General features: G+C 53.3%; 4 protein-coding genes across 4 annotated transcripts; 1 reads left to right on the top strand and 3 right to left on the bottom strand.

The window, feature by feature from the left end:
• Positions 1 to 279: 279 nt before the first annotated feature.
• J4E83_010760 (uncharacterized protein) lies at positions 280 to 2,072 on the bottom strand (the record flags this gene model as incomplete). Its single annotated transcript, XM_049337640.1, has 2 exons — positions 280 to 710; positions 764 to 2,072. The coding sequence occupies 2 exons, from the start codon at positions 2,070 to 2,072 to the stop codon at positions 280 to 282; spliced, it is 1,740 nt and encodes a 579-aa protein (XP_049183263.1).
• A 640-nt stretch (positions 2,073 to 2,712) lies between these two features.
• Positions 2,713 to 3,910, bottom strand: J4E83_010759 (uncharacterized protein; the record flags this gene model as incomplete). The annotated part of the gene is made up of 3 exons (XM_049337639.1): positions 2,713 to 2,949; positions 3,001 to 3,694; positions 3,744 to 3,910. 3 exons carry the CDS (start codon positions 3,908 to 3,910, stop codon positions 2,713 to 2,715), a joined length of 1,098 nt encoding a protein of 365 aa, XP_049183262.1.
• A 1,094-nt stretch (positions 3,911 to 5,004) lies between these two features.
• J4E83_010758 (uncharacterized protein) lies at positions 5,005 to 5,909 on the top strand (the record flags this gene model as incomplete). Its single annotated transcript, XM_049337638.1, has 2 exons — positions 5,005 to 5,554; positions 5,602 to 5,909. 2 exons carry the CDS (start codon positions 5,005 to 5,007, stop codon positions 5,907 to 5,909), a joined length of 858 nt encoding a protein of 285 aa, XP_049183261.1.
• Positions 5,910 to 8,945: 3,036 nt separating this feature from the next.
• On the bottom strand, positions 8,946 to 10,815 carry J4E83_010757 (uncharacterized protein; the record flags this gene model as incomplete). The annotated part of the gene is made up of 9 exons (XM_049337637.1): positions 8,946 to 9,382; positions 9,430 to 9,586; positions 9,638 to 9,988; positions 10,040 to 10,142; positions 10,197 to 10,328; positions 10,379 to 10,526; positions 10,574 to 10,646; positions 10,698 to 10,742; positions 10,798 to 10,815. The coding sequence occupies 9 exons, from the start codon at positions 10,813 to 10,815 to the stop codon at positions 8,946 to 8,948; spliced, it is 1,464 nt and encodes a 487-aa protein (XP_049183260.1).
• Positions 10,816 to 14,492: the final 3,677 nt, after the last annotated feature.

Genomic DNA, 14,492 nt, shown 5'->3' with positions numbered 1-14,492 from the left:
CACGATAGAGTAAAGGGGAGGACGAGGAAAGGAGCGTGATGATGCATTTTGTCTGGAATTGAACCCTTCAGAATTACACGTATCCCCAGTCTAGAGTTTGTAAAACCAAAGAACACACCCTTGGCGCCGACCAGAAACGCCCATCGCTGATGCCTATAATAATGATAAAAACGCGACCGAATAGCACTGCGCCTTCTTATAGACGGATGTGGGAGAACCACTCGATGCATGACCTCGGGATCTGTATTACCCCTCTGTTCCCCATTACACGTCAAGCACTCAACCAACCAAAAGACCCTTCACCCCGCTGCCAAACCAAACCAAACTCCTCGCGGCGAGTAGCCCCGGGCCAGCATACGCGGGCGGACCCATGCCCTTGAGTCCACCCACAGCCCTGATTTCCAAATCTCCAGCCACAGGAACGTTAGTCCTGCCCTTTTGCAGAATAGCAAAGCGCAGCAGAACCTCCAGACATGTTATGCAGATACTCAGGACAATGAGTACGATGATGATCCACGTAATCTTGGTCATCTTCTTGTCGCTGATGGAGTCGGAGAGAATCTCGCCCAGATCTAAGAAGACCTGGCATCGCTCGTTGAGGACTTGGATGCGGGGTTTGATTTCGAGGTATTCGCGGACGGCAGTGTAGAGTGGATGGAGAGTGGGTTCGGAGTCCCAGAAGAAGCTTGGGGTGTCGAGCATATTCGATGCTGGGAGAGTGGTTAGTAATGGGCGGGTTGTGACAGGGTAGCTCAATACGTACATAGGTTCACCTCGACACGGCTGGTGAAGAGTTGTCCAATCATCTTGACTACATCCGTTCTCCTCATGCCCAACTTTCCGGTGAGTGCTAAGCGCTTCGGTACGTATTGCGCGGCGAGCATAGTCCGGCTCATGCTTTCTTCAAACAGACTAAGCTTGGTGCTCTGCGCGATGGCGTGGCTCATGGCTAGCTTGATCATGTGGTCTCCGCTCTTGAGGGTAATCATGTCGTTGTAGACGCGGGGACGCTGGATCTCGGGGTTGTATTCGAAATGGAACTCTTCCGTCTCGAAGTCGGACTCGGCCAAGGGTCGGGATGCGATGTTGATTCCGGTTGCGACGGCAGAGAAGGTAAGGTCGGCGAGTATGTCCTTTTCCTGTTTCTCGGTGAAGTTCCAGAAGACGACGACGCCGTACGAGAAGACGAACATCTCGCCAAAGGTCAGCGCATTGGGCGCGATTCTGGAGTTCTCGGTCGAGTCTCGGCGGTCGTGCATGCCGTCCCAGGGCTGGTCGAGCTCGTGGTCGTCGCGCACGTAGTATGTCTCTTCGTCGCCAAAGTAGCCTTCGTGGTGATCGCGCTGCTCGTTGCGCTCAATTTCTTCGTCGAGCACCGTCTTTCCGCCGGGGCTCTTGAGCGCCGGGCTACTGCGGACCCGGTAGCCATCGTTTCCGGGCAGAAGCGGGAGGTGGTAGACGGTGTAGAGGCAGTCGTCGTACAGCTTGGTGCGCGCATTGTGGGTGTCCTTGACGAACTGAGCGGTGCTCTTCATCTTGTAGGCCTGGGCGGTGCAGTAGGCCGTGACGCGCGAGAGCTTGTCCGTCCGCTTCGCTTTGGGCAGGCGCTCGGCATAGCTCTTGTCGTTTGGGCCGCCCTTGGGGGTCCGTCGCGCGAGGTCTTCGTCGGTAGGCGGGCCCTCGTACTCGTCGTCGTCAAAGTCGCCCTTCTCGTCCTCCTCCTGGCCCTCCGTCTCGGGCAGCAGGACGAGCTTTTCGCTGAGCTTGCTGGAGCGCGTGGGCATGTGCTGGGGGATCAGGCGGCCAGTGAGTCTGGGATCGAGCGGATGGCGGCCGCTGGGGGTGCGCGTGTGCATGATGGGGCGGTTGGCGTTGCCAGGTGGGCCGCGTCGCTGCTGCTGCGAGGGAATGTCCGAGGCGTACTGCAGGATGTTGTCCACCGAGATCAAGCGCGCGCCTGTCGCCTGTCGCTGTCCTGCGCCGGGTCGTTGGGGTGCTCGGGGTGCAGCGTCGCGGCTGTCGGTCATGAGCACCGTCGGCCCTCTCTTGCTCTTAGCTGTAGGCCCGCTCATTTTGCTGGTTGCTGCTATCCACTCCGCTAGTGCCTGTAGCTGCAAGAAGGTTTGGCACGTCAGATGTCGCGATTGCGAGCGATTGGAAGATCAGAGCGTTGGGCTATAGAGTGCTGGCAGTGGTTCCGATAGAGCTGTACAGAGCGCGACTGACGATGCGCGTACTCTGCCGATATTGAACGTAAGGTGCACTTCGACGTTGTGAAAGCCGGCCGCGGTTCACGTCATTGCGCCTTGGCGTGCATGCACCAACTCCACACCTAACGGCTCGCCAAACGTCAATCAGGGGTGCATACATCTCACGCTTGACTACTTTCACATGCATCTAGGCACTGCTAACAATGAATATCAATTGGTGGGGTTATATCTCAGTTGAACTCGCTATTGATGGTCTCACAGAGAACGCCTGAACACCATGCTCTAGAAAGAGAACAGCCGTCCGTTACCAGAACATGGCCGATCCAAGCATCGGTTCAAAAACAAAGGAAAGCCTGCTGGAGGTCGGATGGCGACGAAGCGAGGGGGTATCTTCTCCATGTCCCCGCTGGTCTTGATTCCCTCCGCGCTTCGCATTCTGACAACGCCAAGAATAAACAAACATTACATGTGGTATCAAAACAAGCCACGCAGCTGCACTGGCTTACAGGCGCTTGCCTGGCACGAAGATGAAGAGGCAGCAGACAGCTACCGTGACAGCCAGGAACATGACCATGACAGTGATGGAGCGCCGGTTCAGCGTCTTCTTGACGAATGGCTCCCTGATGCGGTTGAAGTCGAAGAAGGTGTACTCGCTGAATCCAGCCAGGGCGAGGATTGGGTCAAGCATGTACTGGTGCGTGAAGATGAGGTAGATGGCGATAGTGAACGGGAGGATGATCTGTGCAGAACATTAGTTGATTCTCCATCGTATAACCGAAAGGTGACATACCCAGCAGCGCGTGCTTCTTGACTTGTCAAGGAATATAAGAATGAACGACGTCCACATGGCCGCAAAGAAGCTGATCAGTCCTACTATGAGACGGAGCATCATGCTCTGTGGCACAAGGTTGCCGAGGCCCTTGTTCTGCAAGAAACCTGGGTATGCGTCGCGCTCCATGGCTTGGAAGACGTAGTCTTTGGCACTGTCAAAGAGCTCGGGATCCGCACGCTGCTCTGGCCCTTCTATGGCCTCTTGGACCTCGGTCAGGATACTCTGGGGAATTATTATTTCCCGCTCAGACCCAGGGAGCAAGTACGTGTACAAGATCTTCTCTGCCGACGCGCGCAGGTCCTCTCTGCTGGGCTGAGTGTTATCAGCGGACGAGTTCTGGCCGGGTGAGCTCGAATCACCCGGAGTGTCTAGTAAGTTCAGGCTTGGACGCGGGAACTCTCGGCTCTGATTGCTACCCTGACTGTTTTGTGGCGAGTGGTTGCGGCTGCCGCGGTCGGAACGAAGAAAGGCGGACAAGCGCTGGTCAGACAGATTGTCACCTTTCTCGTTAGAAGGGCCTTCTCCAGCGTTGTTCAACATGTAAGATGAACGCCTACTGTTTTTCTCGAGATCAGGAGTTTCTTCTATCATGCTCCTGTGTAACCGTCGGACGTAAAGCCTGCATAGCTGCAGATGTTGCGACACATCAAGCCTGTTGGTGGTCAGCGTGGTCCCATAGCCTGGACATGGGATTGTCTTACCAGAAGTCCAAGTAGTCGACAGAGCGCTGCTGGTCGCGCATGTAGATGTAGAAGGAGAAGAGATCCAGTGGTGGCCTGGTTGTCCTACTGAGGACTTCGAAGAGCGTTGGGAATCGATTGCGGTGGGCTGGGGGCACCGGAGAGCCGGCATCCTGGGGGTGCGACATGACTGGGGTGAGTCGAGAGATGTGGTGTTAACGAGAGGCGCGCGACGATCGTCGCTGGTGGGTGAAGAATGGCAGGTATCGATAGACGATAGACGATAGACGCAGGGTCTGGCGTAGGCTGGCGGCGGGCGGTGTGTTTGCGTTGCTAGTGCTGTGGTTGCTGAGCGAACGGCGGCGAGCGTGATGGTCCGGCCGGTCGCGACGCCAGGGACGACGTGTTGGTAATTGGGGGGAACAGGGCGACGATGGTCAGGTCGCGGGGAATTGAGCTTTGCGGCGTCGCGTCAGCGCCTCGGAGCGTCGTGAAGCTGGCGTGGCAGCGGGAAATTAGGAGTGAAGTCGGCACCTCTAGCTTGGCGCGACGGTTGGCGGAGCAGGGAGGCAGCGGCAGTGGCTTGCGATGGTCTTGGTCGCGCACTGCACGACGGCGCTGGTGTCGATAAGAAGCAACGGGTCACATGAAACTGCCTTCACTGTGCTGCGTCCGACTCGCGTCCTGTGGATGAGCTGGTGGATCAGTTGCGCGCGGTGACGATGATGATGCAGCCCGGATGCAGCCCGTGTGCCTGAAACGCGAGGCTGTGAGGGTCGAGAAGGGCCGCGAATAGCTACTGCCTTTCCACGTGACAGTCCCTGCCACCCCAGCACCCAGCACCACCTGGACAGGTAACAAGGCAGCTGTCACCCATGGTAGGTGGAACGTTGAGAACACAGCGCAGAAGGCGGCGGCCGTATCTCTAGAAGTCATTTGCCCAGCTACTGTGCTTTCTTTTCGCCGATCATCGTCCCTTAGCCACGCCAGGGACCCGCGTCATGGAGCTACTGCTTGTTTCTTCCAGGGCGACCAAGGCATAAGATGAGCAGGAAGTCGCTCCTGAGAGCTTTCACGCGTTTCTTGTGGGCGATATGCAGGAAATGTACGATAGACGCCTTGTGGCCTCCATGTCTCTCGTATGGATCGACGGCTTCCAGGCAGCAGTCAGCTGGTTTCACAGCCCGGCGCAGCCTTTATAGTCCGCATTGATTCAAAATTTGATTCCAGGACATTCTTTCCTTTGCGCGCATTCCGAGTTTCAGTGCGATATCTATCAACAATGGCAGCTGCCAGAACCTTACCCACCGACTTGAAGAAGGACCTGCTTCGCACCCACGAAGGTCGGACATCCGTCCAGCCCAGCCCTCCACCCTCCACATTTACACTGCCTGATGGTTTCCTCGAAGGCCCAGCGCCCAATTTGACCAGGTCCAAAATTGATTTTAAAAATGCTGGCCTGTTAGAAGACGAAAACTCATGGGCTGTCATACTTGATGGCGTCCTCTCCGAAGACGAGTGCAACACTTTAGTGCAAGCAGCCGAGGCGACCACAAACGGCAAGTGGGAAAGGGCTCTGGTCAACGTTGGTGGAGGCATGCAGGCTATGTATGAGGACACGAGAAAATGTGGGCGCATTATCTGGGACAACAAAGACATCATGGCCAAGCTATGGGCGAGGATAGAGGCGTCGGTGCCTGAAATCCATCGATTGCAGAACTGGGTCGACGTCACAGGCAACGGCCCAGCGAGACGCGGCGAGACATGGAAGGTGACCAGACTCAATGAACGCGGACGCTATCTCAAGTACATCGGCGGGGAGTACTTCAAACGTATGTATTGCATTACATCTTGCGACTATAGCTGCTGACCAGACCAGCGCATTGCGATGGGACCTACGAAACGCCCGACGGCACCGAGCGCTCTTACTTCACCCTGCACCTCTACCTCAACGATGCGGTATCGAAGAACGGAGAGAAACAGCTCGAGGGTGGCGCCACTACATTCTTCAATAGCAGTATGAAGAGCCGTATAGACGTCGAGCCAAAGACTGGACGTGTCCTGCTCTTCCAGCATCGCTTCCTCATTCACTCGGGCGATGACGTTGTGAAGGGTACTAAGTATACGTTGCGGACAGACATCATGTATACGCTGGAGAAGGACGTGGCATCGGATTCGCAGGAGTAAGCACCAGGTCGAAGGCAAGAGGGAAATCGCGCAGTGCTCGCCAGGCTTCGTGGCGTTAGATTCCTTTCGTTGGATTCGCGTGAGTTTTTATTAGCAGTATCCTCGAACAAGAGGCGACATCGCAAAGCGCACTTACATAGTGAAAAAAAGGTGAACGGCCTGCCTCGCCAGAGTAATCAGAATCGAATGATACCGTGCCCTCTTTCACCAAAAGGCTACTCAAGGTCAAGTACGCTGCGTATTGTACTACAGTGTCACCTCTCACCCGAAGGATCAAAGCACACAATCTTCGCACCGACTCCCATAGGGACACCAGTTCCACACTCCCTCCCGCCGAAGCAAGGAGGTCGCGCTTTCTGGCGCCCTGAGTTTTCTGATGCCGGATGCAGACGTGAGTCACGCCAGGCTCTTACGAGCAGTACAGCCCACAAGTGGGCGTGATAAAAAGTGAAGATTACTCCGAATTTCTCATTTGCAGGGTAGGACGTGCTCTCGAAAGAGTGTCTGTAGGTGTGCAAAGAAACGCAGCGTTGGCAAGGCAGGCCGTTGGAGGAGCAAGGAAATAGTTTTTGGCGGGGTTTTGTAGCTGGCGCGCCGGCGCGCTAGTGCTCGGCTAAACTGCGCCCGTGACGCGGATCCACGTGGAGACTGCCCGCGTCTTTCCTCCGTACCTACCGACCATGGTTTCCAGTTATCTCTTTCCTTTGGTCAGACATTCGAGTTTGGGATATGCCGAAGAATACCACAGGTTCTGGTTCATCAGGTGTAGACAGCTTGATGTGGCGCCCACACCAGCCACTTCACACATCACCAATGGTCACCTCCCGCTTTATTAACTGTACTAATACGCAGCAATTACAACCAAGGTTCTTGGAGAGGCGATACTTCTCTCTTTCGTATAGTGTCTTCTTGCGTATGGGTCGTATGAAATGCGCGATGTGCGGTTGGCTCGTCACTTCTGGGTCACCGCAGTAATTACGAGTGAATGCTCTCTCAATTTCACCTCATCGTTCACTCTCCAACAACTTGAGTTATTCCACAATGCGCCCTGTCCTTCAATCCTTCTTGCTCTACATTGGAGTGGACTGACTCATCTGCACGACTATTTAAACTCGCGTGGTCTCTATAACAGCTTCCCAACCTCACCCCACAACCTAAACAACAACCATGTTCGAAAAGCTATTCGGTGTTACGAAGAAGACCTTCCTGGAGAAGAATGTCGTTCGCGCTGGCGAGAACGACAAATTCTACGAAGACAAGTGCACGTTTTGTAAGTACTTCCCCCTATCTTGATATGTAGCTATGTACTAATATTCTTAGGTTGGGGTCCATACGACGAAGATCATCGCGCTGTTCGCGTGCAGCCTTGCGATCACGTGTTCGGAGACGTCTGCCTCGAAGACATGATCGAAGCCCCGAATGGAGACAAATGCCCCATCTGCCGAGCAGTATGGTTTCAGCCTCCTACTCAAGTTTTCCTCTGGCGTATCCTTCTGGACAACTTTGTGCGTCTGCAAATTTGGGCAATATTCGCCTTCAGCCGACTCCAGGCGTTCTGGTACACACTCCAACCGTTCTGGTATAGACTTCCAGCCTGGATCAGGTTTCCTGTCAAGGTCGTCAACTCCTGGTACCGCATGTCGAACGTATGCTACCAGATCGACTTCGTCTTACAGCGCCTGACCGACATATATCCGAGGAACCCAATCTTGCAACCCCAGCTGGAACTGGGGATGCGGATTTACGCGATGGTTCAAGCCCTCTATGTTCATCTCATGATTTCGTCAGGACGTTCCAGAGCCCTAGCGGTGAAGACCAGCGTTTTCTACCTAGTAGACGAGCTTTTTCAGACGCCATGGCAGTGGCAGAAGCTTCCAGTGTTGATCCTCTGGGCCATCGCACTTAGCGCACCCGTGGGTTGCATGGACCTTCGACTATTGAGTCGGCGCGATTGTGTCATCTTCTCAACCACCGTATTCTCGGTTATAATGGTTCGCTTATGCTTTGCTCAGATCATGATAGCCTTGCTATACGGGGGGATCGTCTACAATCCGTCGATTTTTTAAGCCCACGTCCGATCATAAGTGGGTCGGTTTTCAGCGGCAGAGGTGTGAGGATGTTTAAGCGTCGTTTATAGGCATCCACCTGCAATAAGCGTACTTCTACGCGCTGAGGTAAATCAATATTCTGTATCGTAATCATGTTCCTTGGTTATACCGCTCCGTTGTTCAATATGCGCGAATAGCCCTCTTCTCATTCGTCCTGCGTGGATAACTGGTTTGATGGTACTGACCATCTCTAACATTATTCTTATCCTTGGTTACCTAGTACTTATCTATACTTAACACGCCGTTGCATTCCTTGCTGTACTAAACAAACTCTATAGACCTACCACCCAACTAAACACCAGCCATGTTCGAAAATTTCCTCGGCCTGTACGTCTCCAGAGACGAATTCTTGAAATGGCGGACCTTCCCAGCGGTACCGACCGACACGTTCAACGACAACACATGCTGCCTCTGTTGGGAACCCTATGACAACAATACTCACGCCGGGATGCTCTTTCTTCCTTGCAACCACGTTATGGGTCGAGACTGCCTTGCCGAACTCGTTAAATCTCCAGGTGGACATTTATGTCCTATATGTCGGTGCCAGCTGTTCGATCCACCTTTTGCTGTTAAAGAGAAAGTCGGCCAGCTATTTTACGCTTGTGGCGTAATTTTCGCCGTTCTGATGGTTATGTTCATGGCGGTTGCGGTACTTTTCCTGTTGTGCGATGCTGTGATTTGGATAGACCTTATGATGGATGAGCGGGGTTTGACAGGCACGTTGGAGACTCTGCGATAAACATGCTGTATGTTTCGAACACCATGTTCCTGCGGTTTTAGGCGCTGGTCGACTTCGCTACAGAAACGGAAACATGATCAACACACGGCTCCGGAAACGACAAACGCGCGAAAACGGCAACCTACGTACGAGGAGTTGAATTTCAGCGAACCCATTCACGATGCGCATGGGAGCGAACAACACTGTTTCCTACCACACCCTGGACCCATTCTGCGACGCAGTCATCACTTGAGATCTGACACCAGTCTTGTTCTCCCACTTCCCCCAGTTCGTCCCAAGCCTACCGCCACCATCCCCAACCGACCTTACCGTACGGCGATGCGCTGCATCATAATTCGATACCGCCGGTAAACTGTTCATCGGAAAGTCCGGCGCAATTGTTGTCGCATTCGGATCAGGCGGCCCGCTCGCTTGCCACTCAACCTTGATGGAGTTGTCTTTCGAAAGCTTGACACCGTTGTGCCAAAGTTCGAAAGAAACATCAGCGGGCCCGAGATTGACTTTGACGACATAGTTGATGCGATGGTATTTCGGACCGGAGTTCCACCAGTGTCGGTTTTTGAGTTTGAAGAGGGAAAGTGGGAGAGATGAGAAGTCGGATTCAATTTTGCAGATTGAGCGGCAGGCTGGAGATGTTAGTATTGTGTTTCGTCATGTCGGGATGTACACTTACCGTTGTTCTTTACTGTTGGAAGTTCAGACTTGTCGACTTCGGTGCATATCACTTCCGTGGGGTAGATTCTCGGTGGGTTGGGGTACTTGGATGAGGCCGGTGGGCACTTTCGTTGGAAGTTCTTGACTATGGGGAAGTCGCTCGAGACTGGCTCACCCTGACACAGTCAGCGTCTTGTTGTCATATTGTACCCATAGATTGCGCTTACCTGCTTGATAAACCAGTCGATGCAATCCATGACGTATTCCTTCTTGTCCAAAGGATCTACTTCCGTCCTCAATCCAAAGTGCGCGAGGTTGAACGGGTCGTACAGCATCTTGCACATCGTTCCGTATGATGCACGGCTACATCGCCACCCGAGCACCGATTGACCGGTCTTGAGCTTCTGAATACGGTCGGCCACGTTGCCTTTGCAGACCACGAGTTGCGGGTCGGGTGCGATGCGGATTTGCATATGCTGTGCGTTGGAGTGTGGTGTGCTGCCGAATGCGTATCGGCTTCGTAGACAGTTTTGAACGTATGCGGAGTTGCCGAGACCTCCGGACAGGACGAGATGAGACTGGACTGGGTGAGATGGTGACATTATAGCATGACATGTAAGTTGACGTACCACTTGTTCGGATGGAAACTTTTGCTGCACACGAGCGAGCTGTTTGTCCATCATTTCGAAAAGCTTAGATACCTGAGTGTCGAAAAAGCCTTTCAAATCGTCGCTATAGAGGTGTCAGTTAAGAGTACCACGAGTAGGTCTCATGTGCAAGTCTAACCGCTGGAAGTACATGTCGCCGGCGCTGATAGCGCATTCTCGGTTGTTGTAAGCCTTGTCCAGTTTGGGTACCCGCACCGCAAACGTCTCGGTATCCATCAAAGATTCTTCCGAGCCGTAATCGCATTTTGCACTGAGCAGTCAGTCAGGTTGTCATCGCTCTCATCGATGATGCAAACAAACTTCTGGTATTCCTTCGAGATTCGCATTTCCCATGCCGCCTGGTGTACATCCTGAAGTCCCATTGGCTGAAGTCGATCGGCATGCTCCAATCGCTGTAGCACCGCTTTTTCGTATAGACTGTCGAGTTGTGCGGCTCCGATAGTGGCACCTCCGTGAGGTCAGTATAGCACAGGTGTAATGCTGCGAGAACCTTACCGAATACAACATCAATCTGTTCGAGAGTAAGAGAGCCACCTTGAGTGTTCTTCACTCGGAAAACCGATAGGTCCTATAACACTCAGCGAACTAGCCATGAGGCAGCACTACGATGCTTTCTCACTGTTGTACCTCCACCCACGTCGCATACGAAGAGTAACTCATTCTCCTGTTGGTAATGTTATGGTCCGCGCAGGAGTATCATGATCTGCTAGGTGACTCACCTTGAAGATACCAGGCATACTCCGCGCTGTATGTACCGCAGCCGCCTCAGCTTCCGTCAGGCCTATTGATGCTGTGTGGCTGGCGCACGACCCAAAACCAGCTGCGGATATCGTCTTCCTGAATCGTTCCACAGTGGGTATAGGTTTCCATGTTGTAGGTACCGAGAAGATGAACTCGATGTTCGCGTCTTCCCATCGGCTCGCAAGTTCGCCTCGTAGTCGTGCTTCGATCGTACGGTAGAGGTAGCTGAAATAATCCGTGTACCTGGAAAACCGTTAGCTAACTACGAGACCAACTTCGAGTACCGAACTTACCATTTCTCTACTTCTTGGATATGTGGTACTTTTAACGGCTCACTAGACTTGGATCTCATTTGTTCCAGTAGGTCTTCGTCGAGCATGATCTTGAACCATTCCCTACTCTCGTGACCTGCACCACTGCTCTCTTGTGCAGTTTCAGCAAGAAATCCCCACGATGATGGCGCTTCGGAGTTCTGTGGGTATACAAGCAACGTCGGCACCTGCACGAAGTTAGCTTAGGCTTTGTGGTATACCATCGAAGATCTTACTTTGTTTTCGTTCGCTTGCGTTCTTCCGGGCCAGCGTTGAATGTGCCGTACATTATCAGACCCAGTCGCTACGTTGCAGTATGCGACACCAGTACCTGTAAATCCTATGAGCGCTGAGAGCTTGTCAACTCAGAAGTCGCTACCTACATGTCATTCCAAAATCGATGGATACGACTAAGTCTGGTCGGGTTTGTGAACATTCCATGATGAAAGCGCGGGTTAAAATGATGGTCAGTTCCGGCTTCGTAACAACAACAAGAGTACTATAGCTTCGCGTAATTTCAGCAACACGTAGTGATGTTTGTCATGTATGAGATACAGGTGCAAGAAATGACAAGGCTGAGATATGCCGGCCTTCCCTGTCCTCTGGAAAGCCACTCTTGGCTCAGCCTCACACTTCATTTTTGCCGACAGGTCGAGACCATTCTCATAAAAGTACAACGTGGGGTCTGCAGCGGTACCAATTCATTTGTGGCGGTGTTACACGATGTTGATTTGGTGAGACAGACCGATATGCAGTAGTAACACACCACGCAGGCTCGTGCTGGTGACCGTTCAGCAACAATGCATTTGGACCCCACACCATAGAGTTCAACACCACATTACTGGTATCAGCCTCGTCAACATTTACCATTTCCGGTGAGCCAATAATGCGGTCAGAGCTTCGCAGCCTGCGCTACTGTTATACGGCTGAAGCCTGCATATATCTGCTCGGGCTGTGCTATCGGGTTGCGGTACGCCTGCCTTGCTTCAGTCGACGATACCTAGGTGGTCTCAACATCTTCACTCCTGTGTTGTCTTCTGAAGTTTCATACGTGTATCCCAAGAGAACGTCTGCGAATAGAAAGATCATGAGCGGGGTAGCGGAACCCACTCCGGAAGCGACTCCAGGTTCTTCGACCGCGCCGGCGATCGGGGGAGCGTTGTCATCCACACCATCGACACCAGCATCGGCATCGTCGTCTTCCCAGGTGACATCGCTACCCAATTCTTCAACTTCTGCTCCTGCAGCAGTAGTGGACACAAATGTCCCGGCACCCACTTGCGCCCTCACTTGGATTAACTCTACGGAGTCGAAATGTGTTTCGACCACGCCGCCAACGACATCACCGCCCACTCCTCAACAATCACCGAGCAAAGGCATAGTTGTTAGCAACACCACGGGTCGGAATGCAACGGCGTCGGCGAGACCGCTTTCGACTTCGGAAGGACTTCCAGGAGGTGCAGTGGCCGGGGTAGCCATTGGAATGTTCCTCGCCGGTTTGCTGATCGCTGGAGCCGTGTTCTTTTTCCTGCTACGCCGTCAGAAGCAGAGAAAATACAATCCCACGCCAAATCATCTACCACCTTCCGCTCACAACTATGGCGCTGCTGGGCAAGTGGAGAAAGGCCCGACTGTCGCTACCGGCGCTTATGCTTCAAACATCGACGATATGCTACCGCAGCCTGTAGCAGATGATACCATCACAGATGCAGCCTTGAAGATACGGGACAGCATCAAGAACCACGTTCGAGAGTTTTACCATGTTTCTCCCGTTCCGGCAGGCAGTATCAACCAGGCAAATATGAAAGAGCTGGCGATCGCAACTGGCACAAGGTCTTCCGTACTTGCAAGTATGCTCTCGAATATCTCAACCCGAGCCGAAACACTTCGCCTCATTGTAGCCTGGAGTGTGCTCTCGAGATGCACCGGGGAACGCGTTGAGAGCTTGCTTCCGGGAGAGCTTGCGCCGCTCGCCTCAGCTGTTACTGGAAGAGATGGCAAAAACGCCGGTATGTTGAGCTCAGCCTCTGGAAGTCTGTAATGAGAAGCTAACTCCACAACTCAGCGCAATCAGCCATGTACAGCAAATGGAAGGCCATGACTGGTGCTCTCCTGCATGGTCGAGTTGGTCAGGATACGCAAGACCGACTCCACAGATTCGCCAGTGCGGCTGCAGACCTAGACGCCATCGTGGCGCCCTTCGTGCAGCGTGGCTTGGAAATTCAGCGCAGCAAAAATTTGGACATGATTCTTGCGCGATCGGCAAACTTCGCGTTCCTACTCTTTGAACAGCCCGGAGTCTTCCGTTTCGGGTTTTCTAGCGAACATGGAGGGTTGGCAGTGTTCCCAGCATTGCTACAGATAATCGGAGACCAGGGGCAGGTGCTGGTCCAGTCACGCGTGCTGCTGGAAAAGGAGATTGCAGCATGAAAATGAGGTGTGGTGGGGCGAAAATGGCGTTTCATCGATAGTTTATGCAGTATGCAATGCACCGATTGATCAGCTGAGATGCGTCTAGGATATGGCAAAGGGTGCGGGCGGAGACGCACAGGAGGAAGGGACGAGGCTGGAGAGCGAAGTTGATGCTTGCTTTTGCACTAAACTCCATGTGTCTTAGCACCAGTGCCACCGGCGCGGAGAAGGAGCGTCCCTTCCCGCTCCGTCCAATCTACTCCTCCCCATCGCGACACACGCAGCAGCCACTTGGTCGTGAGATATACTTAGCTTGATGAGTTCGATTGTCTGCTATAGGCCCGGTATCATGGCCCGCGGAGTAATGACCCTATGTTTAGGCGCAGACGCATGAGCTCAGCCCGTGGAAAGAAGCATTGAGCTGCAGATCGGTTCTCGAAGCACTGCGACACAGCATGAGGGGTATTCCAGTACCCGCAGGTTCAGCCTTGTTGGTGATTTCGCTGCTTACAGAGTGTTGGGGGTCTATGAGCCGCCCACCGGCAGCTGTCATGCTCGTGAACATGTTCTTCACGACCTGCATCTCCGTTTCATCATGAGCATCAACCGTCGTTAGGGAGCTTTTCCATTACTGTCCGAACGGACCAAAGTCTCATAATATGAGTGGACTCATAGGTATGAAAGCTGTACGATCATAGCGCAGCGCAGGGCTTACTATGTAGCAGGTATACCCACGAGATCCGCCAGCGTCAGCAAGGCGTTTCAGTTCGCTGATCTTGCGATACGTAGCGCAGACATCGGAAGCGAGAGCGAGGTCTTCTTGCGAACGATACGAATCGTTCGCAACGACCTGTCCGAGGTCGAGCGTTTGGTTGCCGTTGGCTCGGTACGGACAAAACTCGCAAACACACCCGAAAGGCTCCCTTGGATAAGGAGTTGTATCGAGAACA

Source organism: Alternaria metachromatica (assembly GCF_023757995.1).
Source record: "Alternaria metachromatica strain BMP 0045 chromosome Unknown scaffold_51, whole genome shotgun sequence".
In the NCBI taxonomy this organism is placed as follows: Eukaryota; Fungi; Ascomycota; class Dothideomycetes; order Pleosporales; family Pleosporaceae; genus Alternaria; species Alternaria metachromatica.
This window is presented reverse-complemented; position numbering and strand designations above follow the sequence as displayed.